Source organism: Neofelis nebulosa, chromosome 4 (genome assembly GCF_028018385.1).
Source record: "Neofelis nebulosa isolate mNeoNeb1 chromosome 4, mNeoNeb1.pri, whole genome shotgun sequence".
Taxonomy (NCBI): domain Eukaryota; kingdom Metazoa; phylum Chordata; class Mammalia; order Carnivora; family Felidae; genus Neofelis; species Neofelis nebulosa.
In genome coordinates, this window is record NC_080785.1 from 145,645,379 (window position 1) to 145,669,847 (window position 24,469).

General features: G+C 38.6%; 2 protein-coding genes across 13 annotated transcripts in view; one reads left to right on the forward strand and one right to left on the reverse strand.

The window, feature by feature from the left end:
• The window catches only part of ERC2 (ELKS/RAB6-interacting/CAST family member 2), a 936,036-nt gene that overhangs the window by 199,265 nt on the left and 712,302 nt on the right, over positions 1 to 24,469 (forward strand). The window lies entirely within an intron of this gene.
• Positions 11,444 to 11,828, reverse strand: LOC131510021 (small ubiquitin-related modifier 1-like). Its single transcript, XM_058726518.1, has one exon. It carries the CDS (start codon positions 11,723 to 11,725, stop codon positions 11,444 to 11,446), a length of 282 nt encoding a protein of 93 aa, XP_058582501.1. The 5' UTR covers positions 11,726 to 11,828.

The following is a 24,469-nucleotide window of genomic DNA, read 5'->3' on the forward strand; positions in this document are numbered from 1 at the left end:
GTTTTGTTTCGTAAATTCCACAAGTAAATTCCACAAATAATATGGTATTTGTCTTTTTCTGATTTGTTTTAGCATTGTACCCTCTAGGTTGTCCCAAATGGCAAGATCTTATTCTTTTTTTATGGCTGAGTAATATTCCATTATATGTTCTATATATATGTTACATTATATATATATATGTATACACACATATACGTATTCATATATATAACATATATAACATATATGGTGGAATATTACCCAGCCATAAAATATCTATTCCATTATATATAAATGTGTATATATATGTATGTGTGTGTGTAATTGTATACCATTAATATTATCTATCTATCTATCTATATATATATAGGTGTAACTGTATTTCACCTCTTCTTTATCCATTCATCTATGGATGAACACTTAAGTGCTTCCATAACTTGGCTATTTTCAACTTGATCTTTTTAGATGCAGTAGTATTGTTGATGCAGATAACAGAGAGCTCTTCTAGATGGGCAGGGCAGAAAAGAGAGAATGCAGTTACTGACAGGGAACCAGGTGGAAGAAAACCTACGTTTTTGTACAAGTGGTAAACTCCTGGGTTATTTTTCTTTTTGGGTCCAGATGTGCCAAAATTGGTCATTTTGACTGGATTGCAAAGAAGGATTGCACTGGATATTTTGGTGTTGATGTCATTCTTATGGTTATTAATGCTAGAGCTCTCAACTGTGAGCCTAAGTTGTGAGCTGTGGGGGAAATGATTTGTTCTTAGTAGTTAGGGTAATGAAATTTGCAAATAATGTGTTAAAACTAAATTATGTGGTTATATTATAAAATAAAATGATATAAATATGAGATGCAATATTAGATAGCTTATATAATAGAAAGTTTGGACCCCTAGTTCTCTGAAGGAGGTTGTGTTGTTATCTTTATAAGTGTAGCAACTAGGGCTTAGAGAGGTTAAGTTCACAGTGCTGGGAAGTGGAGGGAATGGAATTTGAATCCAAGTCTGACTGACAAGATTCCCACTCATGTTTATATTTCCCTGAGCTAAAAAGACAAGGGGTTGTATGTAACCACATCTCTGGACACCACCATGGGGATGTGTGAATGTCACTGTTTCTGTGTAGGATGACTGACTATTCCAGGCGCCTAGGAGTGAGAAGGTTCCAGGATGTGGGATTCCAGTTTATAAATCAGAAAAGTGCTGGACAAATCAGGCGGAGTTTGTCACCCTACTCCTGTATGCCATGGTAGGGACAAGGTAAGGATTAGGTGGGAACCATTGGATTACTTCATCATCTTTGCTATCGTTATGTGTATTCCGGATGGTTTGGATGAGAGTGTGGTTTTTCCATTACACTTTTTCAGGATGTAAAGAAAATGTGTAAAGAAATTGCAGGACTGGTTTTTTAGGCAGCTCATTGGCCAGGATCCTCAGAGTCTTTCTAAAAACAGGTGAAGTAGAAGTTATAAATAAATACATAAGTATATAGCCTGCCATGATGGTGGGAAACACACTTATTCCCCTTCAGATCTGGCCACAGTGGTCTCATTTCAGCCAGATGTCTCAGTCCTGTTTTGCCCTAAGTTGATGGATTTTAGTAATTTGGTGCTGGGGCTGGGGGTGGAGGGTACATATCCTTACCCTATCTTACCCTGATTGGAGGCTGTGTCGCCTCAATTATAGGAGTTTGGAAACTAGAATTTAGTATTTAACAACTATTCACATTATTGTAACTGGAGAAAATAACAATAAATATGCTTATTTAAAAATGGAAATTTGGTGAGCACTTGGGTGGCTCAGTGGGTTAAGTGTCTGACTCTTGGTTTTGGCTCAGGTCATGATCTTGTGGTTTTGTGAGTTTAGGCCCCACATTCGTCCCTGCACTGGCAGCACAGAACCTGCTTGGAATTCTCTCTCTCCCTCTCTCTCTCTGCCCCACCCCCAACTCACTTGTCTCTGTGTCTCTCAAAATACATATATAAACTTAAAAAAAAAAAGAAAAAATTAGAAATTTGCTACTTGGAAGTATCTGCTCCCTTGAGGAAATCTTTCTGGTTTCATCATCTTTGTGTTGAAGAGCTGCCTGTGGGCCTGGCAGTTGTACAGAGGGAAATTTATCTGGTGCCTTTTTTTGTAAAAAAGGAGAATGATTTGTCTTTTTTTTTTTTTTTTTTTTGGTGCTCTTTTGCCTTCATTGGAAACTTGAAATTTTTTCAGCTCATTGATAGTTTACCTATCTGGTCACACTTTTTTTTTTTTTTTTTGGTTTATTTTTTTCCCCCTTTTTAAACAGTTTGGGTGTGGGGAGGAAATATCTGTGGCTCTTTAGGACATCTGTTGTTTGTTGTTATAGCTGACTTTGGAATGCTGTCCTTGGAACTGCTTTCCGATGTGGAGTATATGTATGCAGTGCTTCATTAACTGATGGTGTGGGAGAAGGGAGCTTTCCTTATAAGACAGCTCCCCAAGTGACCATAGCCTCGCCCTTTATGTGTCAACACTTTCAAAAATGATTAACCACTCTGAGGGAAGTCTTTATAGATTACAGCTATTGGAATACTTCCTGACTTTCTTACACAGAGTGTCCCCAGCAGATTGGAACCTTTTATTCATAGCTCAGGGTCAAGATTAGCAGTGTCTATTATTATTCTTTCTTGTGAGGGGGTAGGTGCCTTGGGGTGGTCTTGGGAATATAGGGTTATTTGCCTCTCTCCTAAGTGGTCTCAGATTATCTCCTTTGCATGTATATTTTTGGTGTTTTTTTTCTGGTTCTTCCTATGCTGCTAGAGGACATCTATCCCTGTTAACAATGTTGGTGTCTCTAGCATGTGTTTCACATTTCATCTTTTTATTGTTAGTTTGCTGGAGACTGGGAATTAGAATGCCAAGCTTGTTAGAAGTGTGCAGAGTAGGTAGGGTTTAAACAGACTGATCTATGATTGAGTGTGTCTTAATGTGTTGAACTTGAATGATCTAAGATAGGACTTCTAGATAATTGTGATGTAAGTGTGTTGTAAGTGTGTTTGACACTGGTGAAATAAAGCTTGTGGAGAATTTGAGTTGAGAACCAGGAAGGATCTTCTGCCTCAGAATGTTAACTTGACTTCACTTCTTTTTTAGTCAAGATAGTGCTGGGAACTTTGAATTCTTTTCTGATATCCTTTCTTTCATCTGGACATGTAACAGAGTTTTATTCATGCTGTTTGGATCTTGCATGTTTATAATGTGAGCCAAAGTACTAGTACTTATGAAATCCCCCTTGTTTTCTTGCTAATGACAGATCCTGAATTTTTTTTATCTTTAGTAACTTCACCTCCTATTTACATCTTTATCCTCAGCCAAGCTGGGTGTAACTAAAAAATAGGAATAGGGGTCACCTGGGTGGCTCAGTTCATTGGGCGTCTGACTTTGGCTCAGGTCATGATCTCACAGCATGAGTTCAAGCCCCGTGTCAGGCTCTGTGCTGACAGCTCAGAGCCTGGATCCTGCTTTGGATTCTGTTGTCTCCTTCTCTCTCTGCTCCTTCCTCCCCAGCTCTCTCTGTCTCTGTGTCTCTCTCTCAAAAATAAATAAACATTAAAAAAATAAAAAAAAATAAAAAATAGGAATGGTATCATTCCATTCTCATCTCCTGTGAGAAGCCTCATAGCAGATTAAAATTCATATTTCTTAATACCTTGAAAAAGTCAGCTGTGGATAGTGTGTGAGGGTCTGGGAGAAGATGGTGAAAATTAGAACTTTTAAACCAATATGTTTTTCTTAGTCTGTTTTATTAGACTGTGAGTGTACATTTTATCAAATTGCCAGCCTGTCTGTTTTGGTCTTATTTGCTTGAAATTAGAATTGCTTTGGATAAGTAGGAAAGTTAAGTCATTTATACCAGTTAGGGTTAATATAATAAATTTAAAGCTGTTTTAGTTTTCACATTACAAACTAACAATTCTATATTATTCTGGCCTACTGAAAATTTCTCAAGTTTTTACTTTCTGTGATTATGTAGGGGGCTAGAATAAATATATATGTTAGAAATCTCTTGTATTTCTGAGTCAGTGAGAAAATCAAAAGCTGATTGGATTGACAGTCTAAAAATAAAAATCACTTTGAATTTGGTACTGTCTTGTAATTTACACAAAGCTTAAGAGTGAAAAGTTAAAGGCTCTCCTACCTGAAAGACCATAAGATGAATGGAAATGGGCTAGTGTTGTATTTTTCTTTTTGCTACTGTGATTTTTGTTTGTTTGTTTTGTTCTGCAAATGCCTTTTCTAGTTAGTCTCTGTGTGGGTAGTAATAAGATTAATTCTGTTTTAGGGGGATTAGCTCATGGCTGTGAAGACATGTAGGGTTAAAACTTCTGTAGCACAAATGTAAGACCAAAGAAGACGTGACAGTCTGTGGAATGTTAACTTCTTACAGGGAATTAGTTAAAACTGTACTTTTATGCAGGAGCTCCCTCTTACACGAAGATGTTCATATTGGACCAATTAGGACCAAAATTTGTATAAATAATGAGTAAAGTTAGTAAGTTTAGTTTGGACTTTGATCTTACAAATGGAATTAGTTAAATGAAATTTTGTATCTCACATTTGACAAAATGTATGTGCCATATATTAAGAAATATTTAGATCAAAGAATGAAATCCAAATATCAATTTTGATTTAGTATGAAATTTTTCTGATCATATTGACAGCTAGCATGATGCAATGTCCGTCAGTCAGTGTTTGACCTTCATGCTACCATTAAAAAAAAAAAGTCATTTTCCCAAAAGTAAATTAGAGAGCTTCTTCACATTTCCCAGCAGCCTCTTTAATCTGTTGTTATTCAGGTAATTTTCTTTTGTTCTTTTGAATTTCCTATCCTGCCATCATCCTCCTTAATCATCCCACATTAACAGATTGTCACTGTTGGTAGTTCTGTCTGAGATTCATTGGTTGCCCAGCACCTTGCTTTCACTGAGTGCAAGATGTGTGCCAGATACTGTGCTGGGTGGTGGGATGATGTGGCCACAGCCTTTTTAGTCTTACAGTAGGGACTTGAAGAGTAGCAATACCAAACATGGTCTACAAAACCTGCAAAGAATGATCAATTTCCATTAAGTGTTAGGAACCCCTATAGGAAGTGGCATTTGAAAGGGGACAGATGTCAGGAGATGAAATGGGATGGGGTAGCAAGTCAAGCAAAAGCTCAAGGGTAGGAACACACAGGGAAAGTTCAGAGGGCAGTGAGTTGTGTAATTTGGCCAGGACATAGCAAAGGCACGGAGGATCAGAGACAGTTTGGGATGAGAGGTAGGTGAGGCTTCCCTAGTCTTTACTGACTGCCCACCAGGCACTGTAGATACAACCGTTCATAATATAGACATTGTTCATTCTTTTTTTTTTTTTTAATGTTTATTTATTTTTTTGAGACAGAGAGGCAGAGCATGAACAGGGGAGGGGCAGAGAGAGAGGGAGACACAGAATCTGAAACAGGCTCCAGGCTCCGAGCTGTCAGCACAGAGCCCAACGTGGGGCTCGAACTCACGGACCGTGAGATCATGACCTGAGCCGAAGTCGGACACTTAACCGACCGAGCCACCCAGGTGCCCCGACATTGTTGATTCTTATGGAAAACAACAGGTTGCACATAGTTAAATCATTTCATTTACTAAAAAAGGCAGGGAGTGTTTAACAGAGTTTCTTAACTTAGAGGAGGCAAAGAAGGCCTCTCTGGATCAGTCGTGTATAAGCTGAGACTTGAAGGATCAAAAGAAATTCAAGGAGGGGGTGGGGAAGGAAGGGTGGGAATGAATTGGAGGCAAATAGCATAGTTTAGTCAAGTCTGGAGGCAACAGGGAGCTGAGTCCATAGCATAGGAACCAAGGAAAGTCTAGAGCTGTGCTGTCCAATGTGGTAGCCATAGTTAGATGTTACTTTGAGCATTTGAAATGTGGCTATTGCAATCAAGGGACTGAGTTAACCTCCCCATGCTGGTCTAGAATACCTATAACAGAGGGAGACAAGTTTTCATGGGACTGAAGAGGACCATCGGAGAGTGAGTTTGTGAAATATGGTAAACTATGGTGAGCAGTCAAGACTTTATTCTAGAATGGTAGAGAACCACTAAAAGATCTTATGAAGGGGTGAGCCATAATCAGATTGGCATTCTGCAGTTGGCCTGTGAATAGGATGCTACTGCTGGATTTGAGCAAGGAGGGCGTAGTCATAAAGTTGTACCTAAGGAGGATTGATCTGGAGTAGGGTATGGAATAGACTGGACAGGGGATGGAGAGAGGTGGAGAGGTCAGAGGGGGTAGAGGTAGAGCATAGTGGTTTATAATGCAGGCTCTGGAGTCTGATTGCCAGAGCCAAATTCTGGGTTGGCCATCTTCGATTTGCTTGGAGGAAGGATGTTTCAACTTTGTGAGCAGTGCTTGGTCCTGGAACTGGCCTGACTTACGCAGCTACAGGACAAGTAGAAGGGGGGTTATTTGAGCTTGCAATCACGTCTCTGGGGGCCATTGTGAGTTGCCATTCTGGGAGTGGGGCACAGGGACTATGTTCTCATGTTTTTTGTTTCACTTGGTACAGAAATTAAGGTCCCTTGATGACATCTCATTCAATCTTCTTTGACCTTATTTGATAAGCTTTTCACTAAACTTTTATGGAAAGTCTGTTATTCTCATCTGCTTCACATAAGAAAGTGTTTGGCAGTGGCAGCGAGTCCCAAGACTTACTGGAGAGGAGTGGTTTCCTGAAGATCCCCCACAACATTCTCATAGAACTTGCTTTCCCCAGTTGCAGACCAAGCAGACTGATGGAGCAAATTTGCTTTCTCTTTGGAGCATTCTGAGAGGTGTGGCTAGGAAGGTGGAATGAGAATTGGAGCAGGCAGCATATGTGGAAATTAACACTGTAGTTGCAAAAAACCCTAGCTAGCACGATTAGAAAAGGAGGCATTACTGAAAGGACAGCTTGTGGAATCCAAGTGCTGGATACAGTAGTCCTGAGGAAGAGCTGGAGAGGGGAACCCTAGGATTGCCAGGATGTTTCAGTTCTTCTGACTACGGGCATTACCTGTGCTGCATCTTGCTCCATGTGGTCACCTCAGCCAGCCCTAAGCTCTTGAATTTACCTTTCATAGATCCAGCTGGAACCTGGGAGAGAGCCCAGCTTGGGTCAGTTTTCACCCTTGCTCTAGGCAGGCCTGATTTGCTAGGAATGACCTTGTGAAACAAATATAGCTCCAGGGCCTCCCTTGCCATGATGCTTAGGGCAGGAGTTCTGCTTGGTTGTTGTCAGAATGGTGTTCACTATGGTATCATATATAATAAATATACAATATAAATACATACATAAATATTAATTTCCTAAGCCGTATCTGAGATATTATATCAAAAATTAGTCTAAAACCCACTTTTTCTCCTTATACTTTATACTCTGGTATAATGCTTATTTACAAGAAAACTCTTGGGGTGCTTGAGTGGCTCAGTCAGTTGGTTGAGCATCTGACTCTTGATTTTGATTCAGGTCATAATCTCATGGCTTTGGGAGATGGAGCCTTGTGTTGGGCTTTGCACTGACAGTGCGTAGCCTGCTTGGGATTCTCTCTCTCCCTTTCTCTCTGTGCCTCCTCACTCTGTTTCTTCTCAGAATAAATAAATAAACTTAAAAGAAAAGAAAACTTTTGATTTTGCCTTGTTTTTTTTTATAATATCAGCTATTTATACATACGAGTGGAAGGGTAAAACCTAATATTATATGATACTTCAATGATATACATCTTTTTGGGGAGGAGGAATTAGAGCGAATGTCTTCCAAGAATTAAAATTCACTGTGTATGAAAGATCACATTTGAGATGATCATGATTTATAGAGTAAAATATAGGTTTAAGGTCCTAAACAGCTACTTGGTGAATGAAAGAGACAGAATTTTTGTGTTTTAACAACTTTGGTAAATATTGTACGTAAAATGAAAATAAATCAAAGTTCAAGTTGTACAAGGTAGAGTTTCTGGTGATTTCTGTGATATATTCCACTTTTATATCTTGAATATCACGTTGAATCAAGAGGCAATAAAAATATAGGTCTCTAGTTTAGTTTATGGTTGGTAAACTACAGCCCATGGGCCAAATCTAGCTTGTCACTTGGGTTTTTAGATAAAGTTTTATCAGAGGACTGGCATGCTGATTTGTTTACATATTGTCTCTGGCCACTTTTACGCTACAATAGCAGAGTTGAATAATTGCAACAAGAGACCATTTATGGCCTGCAAAGCAGAAAATGTGTGTTATCTGGCTCTTTACAGAAAAAGTTTGCTGACCCCTGGTTTAGGTCATCTGAGGCAGTGACTTTTAAAGTGGCACTGAGGGGTCCTAAAACCCTGTGAGACAGGCCGAATCAGCCAAGGGTGATACCTAGCAGGGCAAGCCATCTGGGCCCCTAGTCCTATTTCATCCAGAGTAGTTTGACTCTGTTGGGCTTCTGTGTAAGAAGTGATATGAATAAAGAAAGGATTGTCTTGCTTCAAAAATGCTATCAAAGCTACTGATCTCAAAGCACAGGAAGGCGTTCAGAACAGAGAGAGGGTCTCTCTCAGATTGTCTAATTATCTTATTGTGAACAAAGTGATTGCCTTGGCTTGACATAATGTCTCCAATGTAGAAAAAAAAATCCTTGACAGGAATTTGGATGCTGAGGTGGACCTCTGTAATTACTGACTTGTTGGAAATTGCTTTTCAGTCTCTGGCAGGCTGATTTCCCTTTTTACAGGCAGAGATGCTAAACTTCTTTCTGGGCTGCAGTCAGATTTTAAAAGACTGCTCTGTGACTAGAGTTGATGAAGGGGTGAAGTTCATACTCACAAGGCAATGGCTGAAAGTAAAATGTGCCAAATCCTGGACTTTGGTTCTAATTCTTAAAGCATCAACACATTAATCTGATGCCATGGAAAATGGCCTTTAACATAGCTAATTTCCTCAAGTGTTTCTATTTTTGTAACTTAGGGGAAAATCTAAATGTGAATTGCAAGAGTTACTCAGGGTGAGAAATGGAGCCTTGGGATTGGGCAATAAGGATAAGGCCATTTGGTTTAGTTTAGGTTAAGCCATATAAACTGCAGATGGTTATCAAGCTTGCCATGCCTGATGAAGATTTTAAACTATGATGTATTACGGTATATGATATGCCAAAAGAATTGCAAAGTCTTGCCAATTTATATGGGCAGAGACTTGGGGCATATGTTTGCAAATGAATTTGCAGGGTGTTAGATCAGGAGGGTGGAATTTATTGTTGGAACAAACACAATTTATACATATGGATGCAGTGACCAGAGGTCATCTAGAAGGGAAAATCTAGAAAGGGTGATGGGGATTGGGTAGCACTTGCTTCATCCCAGAGGCTTTACATATATTATCTCATTTAATCCTCACAGTGTCCCTGTGAGATAGCTATTATTATCCATATTTTACAGATAGGGTAACCATTAATTAAGTACTTCTCAAGGTCGTACAGCTAGTAAGTACTTAAGCATATTTGCCCAATGTTTTTCCAGGGGGATGTGATTGGAGTTGGAAAGTGAGTGAGTGTCTGAGAAGAGCTCCCCTGCACCCAGCCCCATTTCATGTGAGGGAAAGGAGAAGTAGATATGGTCTCCTTGGATCCAGAAATCTCTGAATATAATTCAGGAGGAATCTAAAGCAGTGGGGGAACTTAGCTTGTTTCCCAGAGCAGGCTGGGGAGACTAGGTGATGTATATTCAACTGGCCTTGTGAGTGGAAAAGTGGCAATGGCTGAAGACAGCCATATAAGACCCAAGCTCCAATGTGGTATGGAAAAAGAAGCAGTGAGGCCCTTAGCTGTCACAGGAAGCTGTGGTAGATGCTGAGAGGGTTGGAAGACTGGGGAGTCATGGGGCAGGGCCAAGAAGGACTCAGAGTGCGTGGATCTTGTTGAAGTCCATGGTGGGTGCTGCAGTCAGCAGTAGTTGACCTCAGAGGTCAACACCCAAATCCAGGTGGCACCAGTTACTCAGACACTACCTGTAGATGGCAAATATGCCCCAGGGGATGCTTTACCATTTAGGAATTTAGGGGTAGATGAGAAGGTGGGGAAAGAAGAGAATCTCAAAAGACTGATGTTTAAGTAGTGGTGACTGAGTTATTTCTAATTGCCAAGGTTATGTTGTTGTACCTTTGTTCTTTACCAGGGGGTTAGAATTAGGAATTTGGAGGCTACAATGAAATTAAGATATAGAGATATAACATTTTTTGGTACATCAAATATAAAGTTATATTTTGCACATTTCTCTTAATTGCTGATAATTTTTAACCAGAATCAGCTAAATTAATTATACTAATTTTTTCACATTAGTGACTAATAGTTTGAATATGAATGGTTTGAAACCATGTTCATGTATATTATTTCACTTAATTTGGGAGGCATGTACAATTGTTTAATATTATGAGGCAGGGTACCATTATTATTTTTTACAAATGTTTTATTTATTTTAATGAGGCTGGTACAGACAATGTCCATTTAAAACACATATCCCAGGTCAAAAAGTACAAATAAAATAAAAAAGAGTAGTGTTCTGTTGAATACACTTCTGCATGAATAACTTTATTAATTGTTAATGAAAATTAGAACATTTCTGAGATCTTCTTTAAAAAAATTTTTTAAAAAATGTTTTATTTATTTTTGAGCGGAGTAGAGGAGGGGCAGAGAAAGAGGGAGACACAGAATCCGAAGCAGGCTCCAGGCTCTGAGCTGTCAGCACAGAGCCCAGTGCGGAGCTCAAACTCATGAACTGTGAGATCATGACCCGAGTCGAAGTCAGACACTTAACCAACTGAGCCACCCAGGCACCCCTCTGAGATCTTCTAATAAGACTTTTCTTGTATCTTAAAACACTTTCTTTTCAGTGAAACCATCTTTGAGTTAGTCATTACCCTCACCATCTCTGTCATCTTGATGCCAGCATGGTATTTCTCTTCTTTTGGTCCAGACCCTTAAATTTTAAAAGTAGCTTCAAGTTAAGGAAAGGTCATTTTTCCACAGTTCAGCTCTCTGAAAAACTTTCATCTCCCACTGAAAATCATAGTCCAGGAGTGAAGCAATCACAAGTTAGAACTTCAGGGCCAACTGGAAAGTCGTTGTGAACACTCGCATTGGTCAATCTTATTTATCATAAGACTGAAAAAGCACAGCCTGGGAAAAGTGGGCCCTCTATGCATGCAAGTAATTTTTAAAAAGGAGAGGGCTATATGAAGGGGGCTGAGGTTTGATCACCAAAAATCAGCACAATGAAAACAGGTGGTAATGAATAATGGGCACTAGAATTCAAATTAGCAGATGTTTTAAAGAGATGGGGTGCCAGTTTTCAATTTCATTTTGAACACCACGTTACAAAAGAACTAATTTTAAAAATAGAAAAGGATTGAGGGTAAAGAAAAAAAAAGAATATATAAATCATTGAATCATTGATCATTGTTCCTGATAAACTTCAATCACATCTTCCTCCATTCCAATTTCTTTTGGAGTGTAATTATCAGCACTTCTCTGATCTTCAAAGAGAAACCTGAGTGAATTCATTGGAACACTCTGTCTTTGGCAGTATGATGTTTTGAGTTTATTGAGGTGTGTTGTCATTTTCACTTTGAACTGAATCTCACTGCTATCCTGTCCAATGACTTTCAGTTTAATGTGTTCTCCTACCTTCTTATCCCACAAGTCCTCAGTTGAAGGTTTTGCCTCCTGGTCAGACATGGTGATGGTGGCTTCATCCAGGGTCTCCGTACAGTAGCGCCCTCAGGTAGGCAGAACCTCGCTCCAGGGTTTACAAATCCATCCCTCTTCCCCACCGCACAATACTGCGGCTCTGCAAGGTACCATTATTATCCCACATTTTACAGTTAAGGAAACCGAGGCTCAGAGTAATTAGCTTACTTGACCAAGGTCACACAACTGGTCAATGAATGGTGCTGAAATTATTGATTCAACATCCATTTTGAATTATCAGAACCTGGCATGGGACCTGACACGTAATAAGAGCACAATAAATATTTGAATGAATGAATGATGGCTCAATTGTGTGGCAGTGTCAGTAGGCTAGTTGGTAGGTTGGGAATCCTGTTGTGAGCAAGGTAAGGAAAGAAAAATTAATCAGAGCTGGATCCTCCTCTAGGTGAATTAGCTGTCCCTGATGTGCTATGCATTCTAATTTATAGCTAAGCCTTTGGAAATACTCGTGGGTCCTGTCAGAAAATACATGGAAAGCAAAAGAGTTTTAGAAGTGAAAAAAAAAATGTTTTGTGGTTTAGAGACTCCTGAGGAAAGTTAACTCTTGGGCTGAGTATAGTATGGGGGGAGTATGTCAAGGGCCAAGAAAGTATTTCATATCAGTTCATGCCTCTTAGAGTTGCTTTACAACATCTCATCATGTTGCTGTAATCCATGAGCAGAATAAAAGTGGACAGCCTTCCAGGGCAGATGTAAAGAAATTATAGCTAGTTCTCTAGTGCAAAGTAGTGCCAATTTCAAGTTTGGGTACCAGGCCTCTCCCAACCTGTCCAGCCTGACAGTACTTTTGTTTATTTCCACTTTGTATGTGGCTTTCTGTTAATCTGATTAAAATACCAGTTCTGTGTATAGGTGTTATGTTTCTGGTTAGCACTTTGAGGTTGGGGTCCTAATTGAGAGCTTTTTTTTTACCTTCTGGAAGTACAAGTCCTTTTGAAAACTTATGGTTTTGGAGTTTTGGGACTCTTTAGAATTTGGTTTTCATGTATGGGAGGAGGTTCCTTACATTAAAGTCTGAGTGTGTGTGCAAACAAGTGAGCATTTCCTGAACCTTCCAAATGCTGTGCATGTTTGACCTGGACTATACTGAGAGTGGTCTGCACACCTATGCTTAATCTCTCACACCTCCCACTTATAACTGAGGGATCTGAGTCTCATATTTGGTGTAAATTATTAGGACAACCACATTGGGGGAAAAGTTTGTCAATGTAAATGAGTCTTACCCTTTGATTCTGTAATCAAATACCTGGATACCTCTGGAATCTATCCTTTAGAGATAATTTTTAGTGCAGAAAAAGAAGTTTTATGCCCAAAGGTTGGCATAAATTGAGAGCAATTTCCCCTTTTTTAAAATAAAAGTTTTTTTTTTAAATAAGAGAAAACTTTTAAATAAGATAAAACTTCATAGTTTCCAAATATAAAACTAGCAATGATGTTATATAACCACCAAAATGATTTAAAAAGTACCAAACAAGGTACTTTATTACTTACGATTAATCTTCATTCAAGTTATTATTATCCCATTATTTCTGTCTTGAGGGAAGGGAATAGGCTGTGGAGTTAGAGCTTGTGAACACATAATTCCTTCTTAGAATAACCAGCTTGTAAGGTACAGCTGTGACAAACACTGAAACTGGTGAACAGAGTACTCAGAAAGAAGCCATGAGGCTGACACTTCATAGGTTCCTTGGGATGCCCATAAACACAGCACCCATAATTATTTTTTGTTGTTGAAATAAAAAAATTTTTTTTAGAAATCTTTATTTATTTTTGAGAGAGAGAGAGAGAGAGAGAGAGAGAGAGAATGAGCAGGGGAGGGGCAGAGAGAGAGGGAGACACAGAATCCAAAGCAGGCTCCAGGCTCTGAGCTGTCAGCACAGAGCCTGACACAGGGCTTGAACCCATGAACTGCAAGATCATGACCTGAGCAGAAGTTGGATGCTTAACCGACTGAGCCACCCAGGCGCCCCTGTTGTTGAAATTTTAAATTTATTTACAAATGAAAATATATTTTAGTTATTTCAGGATAATTTGTAGCAAAAAACCTTGGAAGATGCTTTTGTAATTCTGTTGCTATTATGCTATATAATATTTGCTTTATTTGGGGGATGGGAGGTTTGTAAGGCCTGCCTTTCTTTGAGCTTATTTTTTTTAGCCTATAATTCTTTCGATCCCCACTATCACTACTAGGTATTATGACTGTCCTTCAGGCTTACATTCAAATGAGACATATATGGGAGACATCAGACATAACTTTTACACACTCTTAAATTGTTTCTGCAAAAATATATCTTTAAAAATAATAAAATTTATAGAAATGAACTACCACCCATGTTGATATATAACATTAAGATCAATCCAAAGCCTGATTTAAAAAATAATAACCATCAGAACGTGAAAGGAGAACATTCTTTTAGGTTTTTAAGTCAATGTATAATATTGTCTAAGTGCAATAGGGTATCATTCCAGACTGGTAGGTGCTTAAAATGAAACTTTCAGACCTTCCACAATAGAGTTTTAATGCTAGAGTAGAAGGGCAGAGGAAAGTATCCTGTAGCCCACCTCCTTTAGGTTACTTCTGCTCACCCCTCAGGTTACAAAGACAGACCTGTAGGCTTGCCAGACTATAGGCAATACTGGGAACCAGGACAAGTCACTTAAATAGCTGGAAACCTCATGCGTAAACTGTGGAGGCAGGAGTTGGATTAGATCAGCATTTCCTAAACATTGTTTTGAGAAATTCCAGTGTTCTGTGAGGAGTTCAGAGGCATCCACAAGTAAAGAGTTTCCCTGATCAAATATATGTGAGAAATGCCATATCCCTCTTTGGAGATTCCCAGTGTATGTGAGTGAGCATATTCTAGGCTGTGAGATATTCTGTAGTAAAGACATACTGTCCAGTGTTTCACCCAGCATTACTTAAATGTATTTGATGACAGAATCCTGTTAACAAGGAACATATTTTGGGAAACACTGAACTAAGTTTTTTTCCAAGCTCCAAGATTCTGGGATTTTAAACATGCCATCCAAAGGTTGCTTAGCAACATGACAGCCACCTGATTTTCCCACTAGATGGCACCCTTGAATGAGATTTACTTTTTATTTTTGACTTGTTTCTCTTTAGACCTTTTTGGACATCGTTTTCCCTATGTACCAGGAGAGTGCAGATCAGATATGAAATTGATGTTAAAGCCATTATGGTAACATTTTACAAGTTATTTAAAATAAAACAGTGTGTCAACTGTAGGGATAAATAACAACTGAGACTGAAATACGATTTTTTTCTCACTGGAGCAAATAACTTTGTAAAAAAATATGATTTGAACAATACTGATATGTCTTATTTTTCACATTTTAAATCAGACTTTAGCCAGACAAAGTTTAGTTGAACATTTGCATTGTTTTACTGATCAATTTGAAATGTTGATCTGTGAGGCTGCCAGGGAATCTAGTGGCAGTTGGGAACTTTTTTTAGTTTCTATGATGGGTAAAAAAAAAAAGTGTCTTCAGCTGTAACACATGTGTATATTTTGTTAGAGATCACTGAAATATTATTGTGTTTAGGTGGCAGTTCATCGTCAGAAGGTCTGACTCTCTAGGCAGGCTGTGGTAAGTGGTCTCTTAAAGTCTCCTTCATGTTCTAATAAATTTTTGATTGGTTCTTTATTAAGAATAATTTGCTATTAGGCATTAAGATTTTGCTGGTCTGTGGGTTAGTCAGTCTGTCTTTCACTGGGTCTCACTGTTGTAAGCTTAAGCACATTAGCATCCCCCCCCCCCCACCCCCCACCCCTTCCCTGGAGTTCATGGAATTTCACACGTTGGTTTAAGTGTGCCCAGGAGTTTTGGAAAATGAAGGCAACTTTACTTAGGAATAGTCATGCTTCAAGTTTGTTCAACTGAAGGATGTTTACCTATTAGAAATGTGTGCCTTTTTAATGATGGAAAGGGAGCTTTTAAAAGTATAATGAGGAGGCTTCCTGAACAGCTTCCTGAATTACCTGAAATATGTGTGTATATTTGGGGTGGAGGTGACAAGCCAAATTCTTTTTTTTTTTAATTTTTAATTTTTTTTTTTTTTTTTTTTTCAACGTTTTTTATTTATTTTTGGGACAGAGAGAGACAGAGCATGAACGGGGGAGGGGCAGAGAGAGAGGGAGACACAGAATCGGAAACAGGCTCCAGGCTCCGAGCCATCAGCCCAGAGCCTGACGCGGGGCTCGAACTCACGGACCGCGAGATCGTGACCTGGCTGAAGTCGGACGCTTAACCGACTGCGCCACCCAGGCGCCCCAGCCAAATTCTGTGACTGGAGTCTCATCTCTCTCTTTCAACGCAACCTTTTGAAGGTGGACTCTTTGTAAGTCCTCTTAGGTCTTATTCCAGTGAAAGATTCTTTCTGAACCCCAAATAGCACCCTGAGGACATTAAAATTCTTATACTTCCTAAAGGTAAGTTGTCTGAATTGTGATTTTCTTAGCATTACTATCAGATTTGCTACCATCTCTCGCTTCATGTTTTGTGTTTTCTCTTAGCTTTTTCCTCTACAACATTCAGCATGGCACAGGCCCTAGTTTTGAAGTTATCTTTGGGCCTTGGATTTTTAGCATAGTTTGTGTGTTGCACTCTTATTTTGTTAGAGCATTTGTTTGAGAAATTTGATGCAGATTTTGTGAGTGTGGTTTATAATGGAAATGTCAGTTAAAACACATAATGATAACCTAGTCAGTATGTATTGAGTGCTTATTGCTCCAGGCACTGTGCCAAGCATGTTACATGTATTAGCTCATTTAATCTTCATAGCAACCTGAAGGGGATAGATGTTCTTTCTATGGCATTTTCAGATGAAAATGGGGGATAGATGCTCTTTCTATGGCATTTTTTCACATCTTATGTTTTACCGCCACATGAAAGATATGAAATATTCTTGTCCAAATATTTTGTGGAATGTGCATAGGGATCTTTGTAAGGTTGAGACAGGCTGGGCCAAGTGGCTACAAGGTAGGAAGAAATCTCCTGATAATGAGAATTCAACTCCCAAGTTTGTTCTCAGCTCTAGACACCAAGATTTCTTGGCCTGATGGCTTCATATTCAAATATGTTTGGCCATATTTCTCAAAACACTGAGTTACTATACTTTGCATTAACAGTGCTTGGCTTTGTCTTTTATGCAGAAAGCCCCTCCAGGCCTCTGTAATGTGCTAAAAAAGATCTTGTCTAAAACTCATGAAAATAAATAACATAAAACTGTTCTGAATAAATTTGAGTTAAGTGAACAGAACCCTTTTCTGTGTATGTGTATTGCGTACATACAGTTGTGTGCTCCCGTGAACACATGTTCTGTCGTTGAGCCTAGGACCAATATCCTCCATAGTGAAGGACATCTCATAATTTCCATTATAAATTATTTTAGGGTTTATAACTAATACTGTAAAAAATTCAGCCATGCCTGGAACTTATTTTATTGTGTTTGCAGGTTAGTTATTGCAAGGGAGCATGTAGATGAGAATATATCTTTGTCTTAGCAGTTGGAGGTGGTACAAATATTTTTGTAATTGTTGTAATGGATGGGAGGGATTTCGTAAGTAGATCAGGGACCTCAAAGATTCAAGTGGCAAAGAGCAACACGTCAGTTGGATTCTGGATGCCTGAAGGGCAAATACGAAGTTTGATCTTTAACTTGCATGCTAATTATAAATGAGAGGCTACCCAGTATAGCATTGAATTCTGTGAATCTCTTTTTAAAGAAATTAATTGGCAGGAACGAGTGCATTCTTAGAGGCATGTAAGTTTATTTTTATCATTAAGACTAAGACTCAACTCAAAAGTCAACTCTTCTGGAAAGCCTGCAATAGTTTCTAAAATGTACCGAGCACTTTCAGGCAGCATGCTAAGCTCTTTACACGAGTTTTCTCATTTATTTCACTGAACATCTTTATTTTACAGATGAAGAAGCCAAAGATCAGAGACAAAGTATACCAGTAGGAGCTGGTATAAGGGCTGATAGACATGGGGTGCAAGAGCCTACAGTCTGCACGCATTGTGCCTAGTGTTTTCTGATTCCCTCTTTGCACTGACATTCCTTTAATCCAGTTAGTTGTTCTCAGCCCTGGGGCTTATTAGAACAAGCCAACGAACTTAAAAATGCAGACATGCAAGTCCACTCAGATCAATTAGATCAAAATCACTGGAAATGAGTCCCAGATGATTTTGCAGAGAACCCCCCCCCCCCCTTATTTGTGATCAGCTTTAATAGTTGTGAGGTCAATTATATCTCATGTAAAAGTTTAATTGATCCATAACCCATTTATTTAAAATTTGTACTCGTTTGTATGGGCTGAGCAAAAGTTTGTCTTTGCAAAGGATTTGCTAAGTGAATTAATAGATGATAGTGGAGCATAAAGGAAATGTTTATCCTATTAAAGAGCACAAACCGCTTTCATGTGTAATCAAAAACTGTATTCATTATAAACAAATTGATAGGTGAATTTCAAGTCATTTTAATATCTGTTAAGTAAATTTCCTAAGTACTCTTCATCTACTACATTTTATTAACCTGATTGATTACTTGCTTTAAAAAATGTTTTTAAGAAAATATTCTGTCATTCTAACTTTTGACATAGTCAACTTGAGATTTTCTCACCTTTAGTTGAAATTAGTTTTTGCTGTGTGATGTGCTATATTGTCACTTTGTAGCTGGGTGTTTTGCCTCAACCATGAGGTTTCAAATTTCTTAAAGCAAGGAGCTCATCTCTAATTTTTTTAAAAGTACTTATGCCTATGTTTTAGTGCTCTGCACTTTGTACGTGCTCTATGAGTGCATACTTTTGAGCAAAGTAGTGCCTGCTTGGGGAAAATAAAACTTCCGTTGAGGAAAATGTAGAGCTCACATTCATCCTGTAGATCAGATAGCTGGTCATACTCATATGGGTTGTTTATGATCCACGTGCATGAGATTGGTCTATGTCCGAGCCATACCAGGTGTCACTGAATTTTATTCCTGGGAAGATGCAAGAGCTCCTGCTGTGAAAATGATATTTCCTTAAATGTGTGATGGTTCCTGGATGGCTCTGGGTCACAAAATACAGAAGATGGAGAGAGACTGTACCCAGTCTACTCCTGTCAATTTTATGCATTTCTAGAAAGGCAAAACAGTGCAGTAGTTTAGAGCTTAGGGTCTGATGTCAGTGGACTCAGGTTCAATAAAAAGTTCCACCACTCAATAATAGTGTGGCCCCAGACAAGCCACTTATCTTCTCTGAGTATTTCCTTATCTTTAAAATGGGGTATTGTGAAGATTGAGTGAGTTAACTTATAAACATGATTGGTGTAGTGGATGGTAAATTGTAAACCTGCATACATATTACCTCTTAGTGTTAATATAAAATGAAAATAATAAATTATTTAGAGCAGTGGTTATTAACAGGGGATGATTCTGCCTCCCAGGAGACATTTGGCAATGACTGGAGACAGTTTTGGTTATCACAGTGTGTGTGTGTGCACGCGTGTGCATGTGTGTGCTTTACTGGCATCTAGTGGGTAGAGGCCAGGGATGCTGCTAAACATTCTGCAATACACAGGGCAGTCCCCCCACAACACAGAATTATTTGACCTCCAGCGTCAATAGTGTCAAGGTTGGGAAACCCTAATATAGAGCCTAATAAGCACAAGTAAGTGATTTATATTAGCCAAAAAAAGTTGAAATATTAAATTACCCTGGTATATTAAAGGAAGGCAATTCATGAAGATAAATAATCTCATTTAAGAATCTAGGGAATAGATTTACTGTGATGACCAGGGAAGAAAGGTCACTCAGGAAAGGTAAGGGAAGTTTGCTTTCAGGAAATAGGACATAAGACAGTGGTGAAATAAGCTTGAGAAAGCCATGAGGATGCTATTTAGGGATTAAGCTGCTAAAAGGCTTGTTCTTTCTGCCACTTCTGGAGCTGTCTTGTAAAGAAGCATGCAGGTAATGGAGGAACTGTTTTACTTTTAAAATAAAACTAAAGGCGGGGCGCCTGGGTGGCGCAGTCGGTTAAGTGTCCGACTTCAGCCAGGTCACGATCTCACAGTCTGTGAGTTCGAGCCCCGCGTCAGGCTCTGGGCTGATGGCTCAGAGCCTGGAGCCTGTTTCCGATTCTGTGTCTCCCTCTCTCTCTGCCCCTCCCCGTTCATGCTCTGTCTCTCTCTGTCCCAAAAATAAATAAAAAACGTTGAAAAAAAAAATTTAAAAAAAATAAAATAAAACTAAAGGTAACGTGTTCATTAACACACATGAGCACACACACATGAATATATGGCTGGCAGATTATGTAGAGTATTAAATTAAGATAATTTGGAAATAACCTCTAATTCATAGCCAGCAGTACATTGGTTGTGTGCTCACATATACTGGGTCTCTTCTGTATATCTCAAAATGATCAAATTCAAACAAGAGTGAGTAGTGGCATTCTTCTTGTGAGTTGAACTCACATTCTACTATGTACTTTGCTATGAATACAATTGGTTTTGAAGACTAGTTTTAGTGTTAGAATGATCTCTAGTGCCCTAGAACATATATAGAAATTATAATGAACTTAAATAAATATACATTTATTTAACTTATTATATAAAGATTTAAAAATATTATATTTATAAAAATAGAATCCTGCCTCTTTGACCTGGCATCCCCAGGTTCTTCACAGTGGTCTCCAAACTATCTGTTGGGCTTTGTCTCCCATCATATTTTTCACCCTACACTCTGCTCTCCTTAAACCCAGTGATGATAATATGAAATCACCTTTAGAATTGTTTTTGCTTCTAAAGAGAACTTGTTTTGCTCTCAGATATATCACTTAGCACAGAATAGGCACTCCATAAATTTGATTAATACATAATAATGGCTCTCTTTGTAGACCAAACACAGACATATTAGGTATTGTGCCTCCTGATCTTTGTGCCTTTATTCCTCCCTTATCCCAAAAGATTTTCTTATGGAAATATTATCTTCTCCTTTAAAATTTACTAAAAAATCTTCTTCACAAGATCTTCTCTTATTTCTTTTTCAACCCCAGTTCTATCAGAATTAACCTCTCCCTCTTGAGAGACCCAAAGGACTGTGTTCTTCTCCATTTGCCTTGTGTTGGATCTGGTCAAAGCAAAGCCCTTGTCCCCTGTATTGTATACAGCTCCAGGTAAGAAGCCATGACTGTACATTCTTCTATCTGCTACAGGGTTTTTGTACAAAGTACCCAAGTCCTGATTGAATAGCTCAGTGGGTCTTCCCATGGTCATCACCCTGAGGTTCTCTTTGCTATCATGCTATTTACAACATGTTTACTTTGAAATAAGTCTAAGGAGATGAAGTCGCCATAGACTTTTAGCTCCCTGAGGGCAGGGCCTGTGTGTAATTCTATTTGGTGACTCCTTATCTAGAGTAGCATGGAGAGCATGCTCAATAGATTTCTGGGAAATGATTGATGCCTTGAATTACTGTTAGGTGGTTAGTGCCACTTTGTCAAGTATTTTTATGTGAAAGGCAATTGATGGTCCTCAAAGTGTCTGTTTAATGAACTTAATCAGGGAGATAAATGGAGTTACTCTATCAGTCATATAGCTACTGTGGGACTGATTTATAGACTAGATCTTAACTTGTAAAAAAAAAGGGTAAAGTGGAGGGCAAAGAGCTTCCTCTAGAAATGGAAATTAGCCTTTAGAAGACCTTTCAGCTCAATTTAGAGGTATGCTGCTCTTAGATTTCTAAAATCTCTGCCACTAAGCATACATTAATTGCTTTTCACTTGGTGCCAGAGGCACTGGGAGAGTAAGACCAGTTTATAATATAGCCCCTGTCCTCTGGTGCCTTATGCCGTAGTAGTGCATGGCTAAGCAAACTTTTTCTTAAAGGGCCATTTGATAAAGATTATAGGCTTTGCAGGCCATTCAGTCTTTTGCAGTTATTCAATTCTGCCATTGTAGTGTTGTTGTAACACCCGTAGACAGTACATAAATAAGTGAACATGACTGTGTTCAAATAAAACTTTATTAGCAAAACTGGTTTAGCCTGGTTTAGCCTGTGTGTCACAGTTTGCTGACTCCTGCTCTAGAGTTTGGGTAAATGTGTATGTATGTGGGTATGTGTATGCATATAAAACTAATTGTTAAAGTGTGTGCTTTTTACTGTTAACATTGTAGAAACTGAGGTGAGCGAGAAGGCTGGGCTAGAGTAGTGGACAGGGGAGGCTTGATAAAGGATTGTCTGTCTCTGTGATCACATGTTTAGAACTGTTCTTCATTTCACTTTCCTATCAAGAAAGTTGTTTGTGAAGTTACTCATTTTTTTCATGTGTTTTATAAATATCTGCTAAGTGGTCATTATATAGAAATGTTCATGCTGACTTTTTTAAGTTTAAGAGTTGGATGTGTTTTCCATATTTCAATGACTTGTTTTACACATTTTAGCATCTCTGAAATTGGGATGTATCTCCCAGTTGATGGTGTTATTATATGATTTTCCTTTCTCTGAGGATATAAATTAAGATATACCTTACAACTGTTGGGGGTTAGATTCAGAAGAAATATGGTAGCTGTTGTAGCACTGCCTTCAGTGTTTTCTAAAACAGGGCCACTTGTTTTAGATATTTTGGTTTTTACTTTTACATCTACTCAGCAACCTGTTAGACACAAAGATTCTAAGAACATTTTAAGTAAAGATTGGAAATGCTTTTTTTTTTAACTAATACTTTAATTCCTAAAAGAGACTGGTTACTTTACATGTCTCATTTCTGTTCTGTTAAATAAACTTCTTATGTCAAAGCACAGCTTTTCCTGTGCTCTTTGATAATTTTGACTTTGATAATTTTTCCTTCATAAAGGTAAAATATGAACAATAATTTCAGAAATACCATTCTGTGGTCTAGTGAGTAACCTGGTCATAGCCCACTGTGTCTATATCCTGTAACATTCCCTTTATTAGAAGCACAGAATTTGAGAACAGGTGTTGCAATATATATGTGTTTTCCCCAATTTATCTCATTTTTACTTCATTGCTTTTGGATTCTTTAAAACTATGAAGTTCTTTATGCAGGACTGGCCTAATTAGGAGAGCTTGGGAAGGTTTGTAAAAGGTTTAATGTTCCCCCTCTTTCCTGTCTGTGTAAATCAATTAAAATGGACTATGAAGAAACTCACACTCAAATCATGTGTAACTCTGGATTTTACTGCTATGTGCTTGTTTTCTACATTCGAAGAGGAGGTTCCACTTAACTGTATTTATGATTTACGGTAGCCAGAGATACATTTCAACCAGTTTCGTGATATACGGGAACACGACATAACATAGAAACATTATTTATGCCCCCTATCAGAACAGGAAAACTGTTTCTTATACTGTGCTTATAGTTTAGGCAGTGTTCATAGTAAGCACATCTGTCTTTGTAATTAGTGTAAAAAAATCAGTAAAAATTAAAATTCAGATTAGTATTTCACTACTGACATCTCTAAGTATTTCTAAGTTAATCCTCCTCAGTAATAATAGTAAATACTCTTCAGTGTTTGTAGTCTTTGGCTCCTTTAGGCATGGCTTTTGTTTATTTGTCTTCTTTAAAGTTTTTGTTTGATTGCTAAGTCTTGAAGTAATCTCTACATAGTTTTTTCTTCTTGTGTATTTTAGAAAAGGTCTTCAGTGCAAAAAGGTGGTTAAATATTAATTGCCAATTGGTCATTAGAGAGAGATAAACTGTGATTCTTATACCACATGGAGAATTTTACAGTGTGGTATTTGTGGTATTGTATGTGTGTGTGTGTATTCCAAGGCATTTCAAACTGTAGTTTTACTTAATGACATTCTTATTATAGGGTGTGCAACCTGAGAGGTAGGAAAGGGTAAGCCAGAAGCTACAATTCATTCAAAGATTTCTTCTTGAAATAACTCTGGAAAAATAAATTTTATTATTTTTTTTCTGACATCTTGAATTGCATTTTTTATCCCGCTTTACCTTTAAGGTACTTAAGTGAAAAGTATAATGACTTTTTAGAGCAGGCCCAAACTGTAGAGCAATTTAGTTGAGTCCTCTTATTTTTAGACAGAAACCAGAGTTAGGCTGCCCCTACCATTTGAGGGGCCAGGGCAAGTACTAATGGAGAGCCACAGACCAAATATCTAAATATGCAAAAGGTCTACTCAAGCTATGCCTGCCTCCTGTCCTGAGGACTGTGGCCTAGTGCCTACAGGTAACAGGGGCCTCAGTCTCTCCAGGGCCTTCCCATGGATCTGCAAGAGCAGGACAGGGTGAGAGTGGACTTAGGTCCAAGACCCCTGAGCCCACTGAGCCCCAAATGAGGATAACCTATTCAAACTGTCCAGGGAGGTGTGTTTCTGCCTCCAGGCCTTACTTGTCTGCCTCCAGGCCTTACTTGTCTGAATCAGGCCTTCTAGGGATGCCTCTCTTGAGCAAGGGGAAGGAAGGGAACAGAGTTATCTGGGAGACATCTTGTCTTTGGTTTCCAAGGGCAGAGGCTGTGGTTTATCCTCTCATGGTCCATCAACTCAGTATCCTCTGGCCTGGGGGCCAAGTTCAGCTAAGGAGTCTCTCCTATAGGCTTGGGCAGTTACCAAATAAAAAACAAACAAAACTTCCTTATAAGATTGAAAAGAAAAGAAACTGCATTTTGGAGTTTGTTCTGTGTGGAGCCCTCTACAGTTTGTGGCCCAAGAAAGGGGCCCGTCTGGCC